The 12,650-nt window shown below is 49.0% G+C and overlaps 2 protein-coding genes across 20 annotated transcripts in view; one reads left to right on the top strand and one right to left on the bottom strand.

Moving 5' to 3' along the window:
* The window catches only part of SENP8 (SUMO peptidase family member, NEDD8 specific), a 61,311-nt gene that overhangs the window by 37,288 nt on the left and 11,373 nt on the right, over positions 1-12,650 (top strand). For 2 of the 19 annotated variants that reach the window (XR_007475807.1, XR_007475806.1), the window contains exons 2-4: positions 3,543-4,135; positions 5,137-5,234; positions 8,881-12,508. The exons of 2 other annotated variants lie outside the window; for them this stretch is intronic. The gene's annotated coding sequence lies outside the window, so the exon portion shown is untranslated. Of the gene's footprint in view, positions 1-3,542; positions 4,136-5,136; positions 5,235-8,880; positions 12,509-12,650 lie in introns of those variants that run through there. 15 more of the 19 variants (XR_007475808.1, XR_007475809.1, XR_004486755.2 and 12 more) reach the window with 14 other exon arrangements.
* Positions 10,256-12,650, bottom strand: part of GRAMD2A (GRAM domain containing 2A) — a 34,157-nt gene continuing 31,762 nt past the window's right edge. The window contains 5 exon segments of the mRNA XM_049706496.1: positions 10,256-10,387; positions 11,235-11,346; positions 11,349-11,370; positions 11,373-11,435; positions 11,559-11,705. Coding sequence (XP_049562453.1) covers positions 10,279-10,387; positions 11,235-11,346; positions 11,349-11,370; positions 11,373-11,435; positions 11,559-11,705 — 453 coding nt within the window. The 3' untranslated portion in view covers positions 10,256-10,278.

The raw sequence follows: 12,650 nt of genomic DNA, 5'->3' as shown, positions 1-12,650 counted from the left end.
CCGGGAAGATCCTACATGCCGCGGAGCGGCTGGGCCCGTGAGCCATGGCCACTGAACCTGCGTGTCCAGAGCCTGTGCTCCACAATGGGAGAGGCCACAACAGTGAGAGGCCCGCGTACCGCAAAAAAAAAAAAAAAAAAAAAAATCTATGTTTAATTCTGTGTAGCCATACCAACACTGGGTTTTATACTTATTTAAGTTTAAATTTTCTTGAAGTTTAATAGATAATAACTAACATTTATTGAGCTCTTTCTATGTGTCAGGGACTTATAAGGATTTGATGTAAATTTCCAACTTAATAATAACCATAAAGCTCTAAGGTAGATGCTACTACTCTCCCCCTTTTAGAGATGAGAAGACTAAAGCTTAGAGTTGCCCAAGTGAATTAATGAGGTTTAAATGTAGATGTGCTGATTCCAGAACCTCTGCTCTTAACCACTGTGATACACTGCTGTATGGTTTGTTAGTGGTAATGCTTTTTTTTCTGTTTTATTTACCCAAAAGGAAAAACTACTATTAAAAACAAAAACTGAATGTAGCTTTTCTGACTTCAGGAGTGTCGCATAATTTATTGCTAGAGAGCTTGTTGTTTTGTTGAAGTAAATATCTTGATGGACCTTTTTGGTTGAGAAAGGTCAACTCTCTGGGTTTAGCCTAAGTGGGCCAGGAGGATACAAAGAGAGATCAGTTACTCCAAATAATAAGATGAAAGAAATCTGAATTTTCATTGGATGCCCTAGAAAAAGAGAATGAGGCCTAGGAAAGAAAGTAGAGGGAGGTTGGTAAAAAGAACTGAGATGGGATACATGCCAGAAACACGGCAGGAGGCAGGGGCCTACTGGAGGACATGGCTGGTGAGAAGTTTCCTGAGAGAATGGCTGTCACATTGCTATAAGCAGTCATGTGTGCACTGAATTTGAAGTTTTCGGCTTTGTGCCATAGCCTTCCATTAACTCTAAATCTTTCATGCAATTTGGATACATCTGATTATCTTGGTGGTGGATCATTTGGAGGAATGAAGGATGAGGAGTGGCACATCATGGGCAAGAAGGCAATAGCTAAAGGAACAGGAGACAGTAGACAAGCAGACTGCATCGTGGTCTAACCCAGGAGACACAGAAGCAACCTTGGAAACTCTTGCAGAAATTGAGTCTCAGGACTGACCATAGTGGTTGGAAATGGGGCTCGGGCCATTTTTGTACTGAAAGAATAACCCTAAACATTAAATTGTTTGGAGTTGTCCAGGTTAGAAACTTCTGGGTTATATTCAAGTGGAAAAGAAATTTTGTTGAGCCACAGTAAAAGAAATGTGGTTTATTAGCAGCATTTGTCAGTCTCCTCCTTGCCGTATGGGAATTACCTTCCAGAACACCAGACTCTTCGGGGTTTCCTTGTGCTTTATCAGGCACTCATCAGTTTCCTTTGCTAGTTCCTCCTTTTCTTCCTGATCTCTTGATCACAGTGTGCCACAGGGCACAGTCATCCATACTTTCCTCTATCAACGGACACTCAGTCCTTGGTGATCTCATCCAGTCTCTTGCTACTACATACCGTCCATCTGTTGACAGTTCCCAGATTTGTATTTCCTAGACTTCTCTCCTGAACTCCAGACACATATATCTATTGCCCACTTGACATCCCCACTTATACGTCTAAAACTCATCTCAAACTTTACATGTTCAATGGTACATTTCTGATCTTCCTCCCAAAAAATACACACTCATGGCTTTCTTCATCTCAGTTGATGGCAGCTCTGTCCATCCTCTCAAGCCATAAAACATGAGTCATCCTTTATGACTCTTTTTCTGTTATCCTCCATCTCTAATTTGACAGGAAATTCTGTTGTTTTTACCATCAGAATATATCCAGAATCTGCCCATTTCCACCATCTCTGCTTCTACCACCTGAGTCAGAGCCTCTGTCATCTCTCAACACAATCACCCCAAAGTCTCCTAACTGACCTCCCTGCTTCCACCTTTCCCTGCCTCACAGCCAACGAAGATCCTTTTAAAGCCTATATAATTAAAGCGTATTATTCACTCCTTTGTCTCTCATTTCATTCAGAGTAAAAGCCAAAGTTCTTACGGTGGTCTTATCTGATCTTCACTGATTCCTGCTTTAGACAAAGATACATCTTGGTAAATCATAGTTCTTCGTTGCAGGCCAGGCTGTATCCATCCACTCTACCAACTGCCAAAAACAAAATGTTAAAAAGGTGAATGCAAGCCTAGCAAAATTACAGATCAGTAGCTTTTCTGCCTATGGACAGATTGGACATTCCTTATTCAAAGCAGTGGTTGAGTAAGATGTGACTTGGGGGTGAGCGGGTGGAGAGAGAAATCCTGATATCAGCCACTTTCTTGCTAATGAGCACATTATCTGTAGTTTTGGTGTATCCTCTAGAGGTTTCTAATATGCAGAATGATCTACTTCTGAGCCTCTTTAGGCCATTAAGTTTAGGCCATTAAGTTCTTTGGCATTGATGACGAATTTCCTGTGGCAAGGAAATCATTTTTACTTTTGTCAGCTATTCTAAAAGTCAGTAGATTGATGCAGTTGGTTCTGAAAATACCTGCCAACATTCTGAGGTCCAAGCCCTTACCTCCTGCCTTCTGGACTAATGATTCTCAATCATGGGCCACTGTGTCCCCCAGGGGACATTTGGCAATGTCTGGAGATGTTTTTGGTTGTCACAGCTAAGGGTGGGAGGTGCTGCTGGCATCAGGTGGGCCAAGGATGTGGCCGAGCACCCACCAATGCACAGGACAAACCCCCCATAACAAAGGATTACGCAGCCCAAAATGGCAGTAGTGCTGAGGTTGAGAAACCGCCATCTAGACTATTCTGGCGGACTTTTAATCTACCTTGTGCCCCGTTGCCAAACCAGCATTCCTAAACCATCACGTTTATCCATCACTCCTAAGTTCCAGTAGCCCCCATAGCTCTTCATTGCCTGAAAGATCAAGTCTCTCCTTCTCATCCTGGCGTTTAGATCCTGAGGTGTTTTGCACACTTAACGTATCCATTCCCTAGCAGGGACTCTGCTTCTCCTAAGCTTTCATTGGCACCATCCTTCGCACTACCATCCTTTTACTGACGTTAACCCCCCAAACACACAACCGGTGACGACCCTCCCCACAGCTCTCCTCTGATCCAACTCTTACCCTCTGAAGTCCACACGTGTGGCACACCCCTTGCCACTGAGTCAGTCTATGCCACTCCCTTCTGTACATATCAGGGCTCACATGTCTACACTGTTATACAGCTATTCCCTCTATCTTGTCTCCTCAATAAACTCTTTGAAGGGGTCCATATTGTATTTCTGCCCTATCGATCTCAGTTTCCACAGCGTAAGGTGTGAAAACCATATTGTCGTATTGAGAGTTCCTTGTTGTGAGAGTCAAATGAGCATAAAAAGTACCTTGCATAGGGCCTGGTACCCAGTTTATTGCTCAGAAAATTACAGAATCATAGTATCTATAGAAGCATACATGCAGGAGTCCATAGCAAGTGCTTAATAAATCTTTTAAATGTAATTACAGACTGGAGAGAGCATGCATTCAGACCAGCCTGGTATTTGGAACTAACAGCAAAGAAAAACTTCCATCAGAAATCCTACACCAATTAACACTCCTTCATGCTAGAGTGAATCCAGGAGCAGTGGGTGTCACATTTTCCCAAAGTGGAGCCTAAGCCAACCTTTCTGCATTTAACAAGTTAATGAACAGCTTGTGAGTAACACTTTGCCCACTCTGGCCCAATTTAGAAGGCTGCCAAAAGGATAAGATGTCAATATGCCACTCTCTGCTTTGCCGCGGTGCCAGCTGCATCCTGCCTAAGTGCTTCTGCCCTCAGCCACTGGAGAGCACGATGTCCTTAGAGAAGGCGGCACCAGTAGGATGAGGCTGCAGCGCGGGCCTGGCCTTTCCCCAGGCGGAAGAGAGCCTTGTCTCAGATCCTGTGAGAGAAGTGAGTGGGGCATGGTATTCTGAGCAGCCCAGGTTTGGCTTTGGGCCAGGCACTGAGTGGCAAACAAGAAGGAACACATTCCGGGAAGGCAAGGAGCCCTGCCAACGCGAAGGAGGACCAGCCAGCAGGGCCTGCTGGGCGCCAGGTGCTCCTTGGCTCTGTGGAGGTCAGGCACACAGAGGATAAACTCGGGTTTCTCTGGATTATCGTTTCAGAGGCTTAAACGCCTCCCTCCCCCTCACTTTCATGGGCAAAGCGTATGTAGCCATGTAACCGTTAAATTTGAATCCTCTCTGCTCTGGGGTCCAGCCCCTTATCTCTAAATGAAGGGAGGAGGAGAAAGAGTGAAATCACACCTTGCAGAATCCAGGTTTCTGCAATTCTGTGCCCTGGGTAAGAGAAGATACTACTGACAACAAGGGCAGAGCCGGGGAAAGCCTGGGGTTTCTGTGCCCCTGTTGGAAGCTGAGCTCCCCACTCACCCCCAGAGCCCACACCACACACACACCACACACACACACCACACACCACACACACACACCACACACATACCCCCCACACACCACACACACCACGCACGCACCACACACACCACACACATACCCCACACACACCACACACACACCACACACCACACACACACCACGCATGCACCACACACACACACACCCCACACCACACACACCCACACCACACACACCCACACCACACACACACCACACTTGTTCTTCACACCAGCCACTTCTGCCTTCTGACTGACCAGACCTCAGGAGATCTTCAGAGTCCTTGGGAATGCTTTCCTCTCATAATCACCTCAGGCCTTTCCCCTGGGGTATGATAGAAGAGGGGAGAGGAGAGAAAGAACCAAAGGGCACCGGGGAGAAATGGCCTTGGGAGCCTGCCCAGCTTCCCTTCTGCCACTGCCAGGGCCTGGGGACAGCGGGCGGGGGGCGGGGGGGGGCCTTTGAGAAAGAAGAGCGAAGTCTGTCCCTCACTGCCTTGGCTCCAGTTCCTGCTGGACTTTGCTGCCACCTAGTGGCCCAGTGGCATCTCACCTCACCCCCACCCCCACCCCCACCCCCCCAGATTGAGATCTGCCTAGGGATCTGGCCTGTCCCAGCCTGAGGCTGACAGGAGAGCCTTCTCTGAAAAGCTTCTCTGCCCTAGGATGCCCTGATTCTGCAGTGCAGCCGCTAGGAGAGAGGAGCAGCACAGGGTCACCACCTCACCTAGCTCGATAGGTGTCCTAACGGCATGGCCACCAGGTGAGAGGGCCAGGGCTGGCTGGGTGGGCGCCTGGGAGTGGGGGCAGTTTCTTACTCCCAGGATGTCTCTGGTGAGATGCAGTTCTCCCAGAGCCCCCCTCACTCCTAAATGCCTTTTTCACGAGAACTTCTGCCCACTCTCACGACTCTCCCTCATCTGGCTAAAGCCCATGTTGCAAACTGAGGCTCCCACATAAAATATATATACCTCCGTTTCTCCAAGTTTAGGGCTGTTGTTTCTCCCTTATAAAGTTAGCTCAACTTAAAAAATATGATATGCCCTCACTGTGATGCTGCTGCTATGAACCACTCCCTGGGAATAGTGAAAAGGAGGTGTGTGATAGTATGTAGAAATTCAGCCATATTTTTCTGCATATTACATCCACGTGTTTATTTCCTCTAGCAAAAGAAAGCACTTGGTTTCAGTAACCACTGATTCTGCCAGCTCCAAACTTTCAGACCTGAGCTGCAGTACCCAGGGAATGTATAAAATTCAAATTCCCTTCTCCTGCCTACCTCTCCAACCTCTTATTTTTTTTATTGTGGCAAAATACATATAAAATTTATCATCTTAATCTTTTTTTAAATTAATTTATTTTTGGCTGTGTTGGGTCTTCGTTGCTGTGCGCGGGCTTTCTCTAGTTGTGGCGAGTGGGGGCTACTCTTCGTTGCGGTGCGCGGACTTCTCACTGCGGTGGCTTCTCTTGTGGAGCATGGGCTCTAGGTGTGTGGGCTCAGTAGTTGTGGCACGCAGGCTCAGTAGTTGTGGCTCACGGGCTGTAGAGCGCAGGCTCAGTAGTTGTGATGCACGGGCTTAGTTGCTCCGCGGCATGTGGGATCTTCCTGGACCAGGGCTCGAACCCGTGTCCCCTTCATTGGCAGGCAGATTCTTAACCACTGCGCCACCAGGGAAGCCTTATCATCTTAATCATTTTTAAGCGTATAGTTCCAGTGTGAGGTGCATTCACATTATTGTCCAACAATCATCACCATCTCCAGAACTCTGTTTATCTTGCAAAACTGAAACTGTACACATTAAACAATAACTCCCATTTCCCTTCCCCATAGCTCCTGGCAACCACCATTCTGCTTTCTGTTTCTATGAATCTGACTACCATAGGTACCTCATATATGTAGAGTCATACAGCATTTGTCTTTTAGTGACTGGCTTACTTCACTTAGCATAATGTCTTCAAGGTTTATCCATGTTGTAGCATATGTCAAGACTTTCTTTCTTTTGAAGGTTGAATAATATTCCATTGCATGTATACACCAAATTTTGTTTATCCATTCACCTCTCGATAGATACTTGGGTTGCTTCCACCTTTTGGCTGATTGTGACTGACACTGCTATGAACATGGGTGTACAGATAGCTCTTCAAGCCCTTATTTTCCATTCTTGTGGGCGTATACGCAGAATTGGAATTACTGGATCATGTGGTAATCGTTTTTAATTTTTTGAAGAACTGCCATACTGTTTTCCACAGTGGCTGCACCATTTTACATTCCTACCAATAGTGCATAAGGGTTCCAATTTCTCCACATCCTCAGTAACACTTTTGTTTTCCATTTCTTTGATAGTAGCCATCCTAATGGATATGAAGTGGTATCTAATTGTGGTTTTGATTTGCATTTCCCTAATGACCAGTGATGTTGAAATGTCTATTCAAGTCCTTTACCGACTTTTAAACAGGTTGTTTTGTTGTTGCTGAGTTGCCCTTTCCAACCCCTTTTCATGTCACTCTCCCACTGACTAGTATCCTAGATTCGTGCAGATGGTCTCTCTGTTCCACAGAGACATATGTGTTCTTTCCTACCTTTCACAGTTGCCGACCCTTTTCCCAGTTCCTTCCATGACTGGCTCCTCATCCTTTAAGCACCAGCTTAAATCTCACTTCAGAGAACATTTCTTGACCACCCATCCAAAGCCACCTCCCTGTTTACTGTATCTTGTATCACTGTTTCTTTCCTTCATGGAACTTAACCACAATCTGGAATTACCTTGTTTGTTCACGATTTACTTGGAACTTATGTTTACGTGGAATGCAAGTGCCATGGGGGATGCAGAGATATTGCCTGACATGTTCACTGCTCTATCCTCAGTGCCTAGCTTAGTACCAGCTCATAGTCTGGGCTCAGCATTTACTGAACGAACGAATCACTACTAGAGGGGGCCTCCCAGACAGAAAGTAAGGTGACGTGGCCCAAATTGGAATTTAACCTCCATAATCTAGGCTTGATGTCATAGAAAGGGACACAGGGGTTTTCTAGCTCTGAGTTCCAGACTTTAATTCCTGAGTCAGGAGCACAGTACTAGTTGAACCAGGGACACTGCTTTGGAGTTGCCCAGGAGAAACAGGGAAGCATTCTCAGTGTCCATCCAACAGAGGGAGGAGGCTATGGTGGTGTGCTGTGGCCATCCTTACCATTCCCCATATGCCTGAAGTATGAGTCAGCTCAGCTAAAGTCCTGTGAGATGTGCAAAGTACTTGGGATTCTGGGAATGACTTTGGCTCCGTTAGTCTCCTTCGTGCCAAATATGTCAGTAAAGAGCACTTTTAATGAGTAGTCAAAAGATAAAAGTGAACTTCCCATACCACGGGACACTAGAAAAATCGGATTTTTTATTTAAAAATATTTTCAACGCCATAGTGGAACAACTGAAGGATAGTTGAACCAAATTCTCAGGGAATTAGAGGAGCATCCTCCAATGCAAGCAGGTTGTATAAATACACATGGTTTATAAATGAGCACAACAGAAGGTACGCTGGCCAGAGGACCAGACTGGGGGACAGAAGGGAGAAACAGAGGGCCCTCCAAGAGGGACAGGCACACACTCCTATCGCTCAAAGCCCTGGACCCCAAGAGGGCCTCCAAAGCCACCTACTCTACTGCACGCCTCTTGCCGTCTCTGAGCCTGGGGCATGCAGACTGGAGACTTGGCACCTCTCATGGCCTCTGGCTCAACCCAGCAAGTCTCAGAGAATGGACCTGTTCTCCCTGCCCTTCAGCAAGGACCAGGGAGGGGAGGTGCTGGGACAAGTAGGATTATTTCCCTGAAAATCTGATTGGAAGGAAGTGATTAAGGGGGCTGGTTCCCAAAAAAGGACGGGCATTCATCTGGTGTGGCGATGTGGGGAGAATGGAGCAGTGATTTTCACCTGAGACATACAGATTTAGTGCAGGTATCCCACAAGGCCAGGCTCTAAGCCAAATCCTAGAACCTGGGATGGGGAGAGAATGAAGAGACCTCCAGTCTGAGTTTAGGAAGTTGTCACCTCCTGTCAGTCCCTCCAGTCTTCAGTTGGGTTTGTCATAAATAGCTCCACAGTAAGTAACTTCCACCTGGATTTCTCCCTAGTTAACCTCTCAGATGTCTGAAGAGGGAAAAAGTGGCTCCTTCTGACACCACCCACCCCATCGCCACTGACTTTCCCTGATACGTCTGGCCTCCTCACTAAGCCCTTTCCAGAACCTACAAAGGCACTCTCTTAGCATTTCGGAGTCCCAGAGAAGACAGGCCAGAGTTTTAAGGCACAGAGAAGCTTTTAGAATTGAGGAGACCTTGACAGAGAAAGAAGAATCTCTAAGGCAAAGCCACTACCATGTCCACTCTTCCTATCCTCTACCTCTCTTGTCCCCAAAGGTATCAGACAGACCCCCTTGGCCTGGTCCCTGCACTGTCCCAGGCCCACCTTGGACACCTCCATTATACTCATGGAGAACAGAGCCCGTGGAGTGAAGGACCCTCCTGCATGGCCTGCAGGTGACATGGTGAGCTCTGCCCTGTGGTGGCCCAGCACCATCGTGCCCAGTGCCCAGCCAAGCCCGACAGGCTGCCATTGGCCACACCCAAAATCCAGGCAGTCAGGCAGAGAGTACAAAGCAAGCCCTCAGATCAAAGCCACTGCCCCTCCCATCCCCCACTTCCCACCTGGGGCACCTTGGAAATGTTTGAGCACACCAGGGAAAGATCCAGTACCTGGTCTGCGACCACAGTGGTCAAAAGGCCCTGCTCCACCTGTCTCACCAGGAAATAGCAGCTGAGGACACAGAAATGCTGGACCTCTATTCTCCTTCACAGCCACTGCCACAGTCCCCGGCTGCAGGTAGTGTGTCCTCTCAGATTCAGCCAGCCTCCTCATGAGGGGCCAGAACAGAGCCTCTGCACAGAGTGTGAACACTCCTCTTGCTGGAATCCTGGCCACAGGCCCTCCTCTCCTCATTCATAGCTTACCTCACTCCCTCCAGTCTGCCCTGCATGGGTACCTGGCTGACGGCAGAGAAGTCCTTTGGGCCCCATATCAGGGACTCTCAGGTGTCCAAGTGAGAGCACAGTATGCTGGGAGAGAGCAAAGGCCACACTGGTGGTTTGGGTTCTGGCCTCTGTCCCACCACTGGAGTGAGCCAAGTGACAGGTATCAAAGCGTGGCCGTTGTCCCTTGCAGCAGCCCCACGTGCTCTTCCTGTATGTCAGAGCTGTTTCCAAGGAACAAGTTAAAATATTCTTTTCATTTAAGTGGTTGCTGTGGCTTAGTGTACAGAATTCCTCAGCTAGATCCAAAAATCTGGCTTTTTGTCCGAGTCCCCAAATTGTAGGAGCTTTGTAAACAGGTACTAAAGATCACTCATTAAAGGAGGGAGAAGAGTTGGGGGGAGGAGAAGGGATCCGGAATATTTTCTTTCAGACTCTCTCAGCACAGCAGCAGCATAAACCAAGCAGACTGTTGGTGGCACCTTAGCACCCAGAGCATTCTTCTCGGAGGAGTGGGGACAAAGGCCAAGTGGCTGTTACCTGCACACAGGAGAGATGACCAGGTCAGACAAAGGGCCTAGAAGGCAGACAGATGAGTCAGTGAAGACTTTGTCCACCCATGAGAGGGGGTCCAGGTGGGATCTGTGTACCCTGCCCAACCTTGCTGAGGGCCATCAAGCCAGCTCAAGGGCAAGGCCAAGACCAGCCAGACTAACAAGCAGCCTGGCCATAGGTTTTGGCTGCTGTCCTTAACCCTCAATCCCAGAAGCATGAGAAAGAGAAAAGGCATCACCTGTGCCCAGGGACTGAGCCGCCCCAATTCAGGGAGCATAACTGCTGTTCTAGCCGGGAGATGCGGAACGCCAGGTACGATGAAGACATGACCAAGAAGCAGATCCTGGAGAAAGAGGGGTAAGGAGGAATTGAATCTCTCTTCTAGAAACGGGGCATTTTTACAGAATCCCCCAAAATAGGAGTGGGACTAAGCTAGTTCCTGCAGTTGGAAGAATTAAAGACCCCTCTGCCTGCAGTTACGTTCTAGACCTAGGCATCTTTTTTCCCAGAGGCCACATGGGGGTTCTGAGACTCGTCCCCATGGAGGTGTCCTTGAAGCCCAGCAGGAGTTCTGGATCCTTCAGCTGAGCCCACCTTCCCTCTGACCAGCCACCTTGGTCCTACACCCCCTCTGCAAGGCCACTAAGATTACCCCCTAAGGCGGTAGCCCTTCCCCCAGCAAGTGCTGAGGTTGACAGTCAAAACCCAGCCAGCAGAGCCAGAGGAAGGTGATGAGGTAAGGTGAGGGAATCCAGGGGCTGGCTCTTCATAAAACATCCCACCATGCTCACTGCTCTACTTAGGCAGAATTACAGACAAGCCTGGGCTTCCAGAAAACACCCCAATGGCGGGCAGCAGGAAGGCCATGGCTCTCCCTTAGTCTATCTGATGGGCCTCTCAGATTTTGCCAACCCTCCTCCTCCCCAATCCTGTGCAACTTTTTCTTTCTTCAACAGTTTCATGTCTTGCCCCTCTCCACAGCCTTAACCCTAAATTACAGGGTTGTAAGGATGAAAACTGGAAATACTTTATCTTGCTCTAGAAGAGCCTGCTGCACGGCTGCCAGATGCCACCCGGGAACTTGCAGTTGACTCAGAACCTTCCTCTCGCTCTGGACACTGACCTCCCCACACACCAAGGCCCCGGCTCTAAACACTCAGACACCCACCACCCTCCATACAGCCACCTACAGCACGAGGAAGACCTTCAGGAGCCCGTGATCCCAGAGCCTCTGCTCCCCGTTGCTCTTGGGCTCGTCCTCCAGCCTCTTCTCCTCATAGTCAGCGTTCTCTGCAACAGGACGGCGTTAGGCATCTTCCTGGGCAGAAGGCAGGACCCCAGCCCACTCCCCCGCCCGTGTTCTCTGGAGCCGCTTGGGCTCTTGGCTTTCCCTTATGGATTTGGAGAAAGAAAGAAACAGCTCTCAGAAGCCCTGCTGGCTGTGATGACCTCTTTTTGCAGAAGTGGGAGGCGGGAAAGCCTGGTCTTTGCAAGCAGTTGCCATGGACAAGCACGCTGAACTCACCAGACCCCGGAGGCTTCCTGGAGGGGAAGAAGTCATCCGTGGATGCCCGAGGGATACAAGGGATATTGTCTGGGAGGGACAGGGACCTGGAGGCAGGGCACACTTTTCTCCACTTCATCTCAGGGATGGGGACTTCCTGCAGAGAAGGCAGGAGAAGCTGTCTCCCATGGCCCTTGGGACCTCACTTGCCCTAAGGGGTTCACGCTAGATTTATCAAAGGCTTTCCAGATATTATCAATATGGATGCCTAGCAAGCATGAAAGCGGGTGCCCAGAAGCGGGGAAACCACTGCCATAGCAATCACATGTCTCATCTGCTCCCTTGCTGTGAGCAGCCACTCTTCCAGGGAATGGTGTCTTTGAAGACTGCTAGTGTAGAACCACAGTGGAATCTAAGACATGAGCCATCCCAGGTGCGTGTTCAGACCGGCTGAGTCCAAGACAGCTTGGCACTGTATATCTTAGATGGAACAAGTTGTGACTCCTGCTAATCTGGGCTCTAACCCTGTGTCACTAGCCTTGACTTAAGGTCCCCATCAATAAAAAGGGGAACATCGCCTTCCATCCCCTGCATGGCATTGTGTGTATTGTATGCTTGGCTAAACGTTTAATAGTTACTGAAGTAGACTTCAAACACCCTGGGGTCATTTCCACCCCCCACCCCTGCTCTAGAAACTGCTTACCCAGGATCCCAGGAGCAAAAGAAACAGCTGGGACCTTGGCCAATCTAAAAGGATCCTGCCTCGGTTCTGACTGCCTTCAGCACTCTTCCCCAGGGACATCTGCAGCCCCTTCAAGGCCCTCCTGACTGCTAAAGAGGATGGGGTGCTGGCTCTGTACCCGCGAAGGTATAGGGTCCAACCTGGGCAGTGTTCCGGGGGCTGGGCACCTGTTCTGCTCAGGAAGTTAGCACGTCTGCCCAGGACAGCGGCTCTGCATGGTATGGAGCGTGCCGGGTCTAGGGGACCCCTTTACACAGCACGGCCACTGGCTCTTGAGCCTGCTGCCCCAGTTCTGCACTGTGGGCTCCTGCCTGGGAGGCCCTGAAGCCTTAGAACCACAGGCAATCTCAGGCCAGCCAC

This window comes from Orcinus orca, chromosome 2 (genome assembly GCF_937001465.1).
Source record: "Orcinus orca chromosome 2, mOrcOrc1.1, whole genome shotgun sequence".
Classification (NCBI taxonomy): domain Eukaryota; kingdom Metazoa; phylum Chordata; class Mammalia; order Artiodactyla; family Delphinidae; genus Orcinus; species Orcinus orca.
This window is presented reverse-complemented; position numbering and strand designations above follow the sequence as displayed.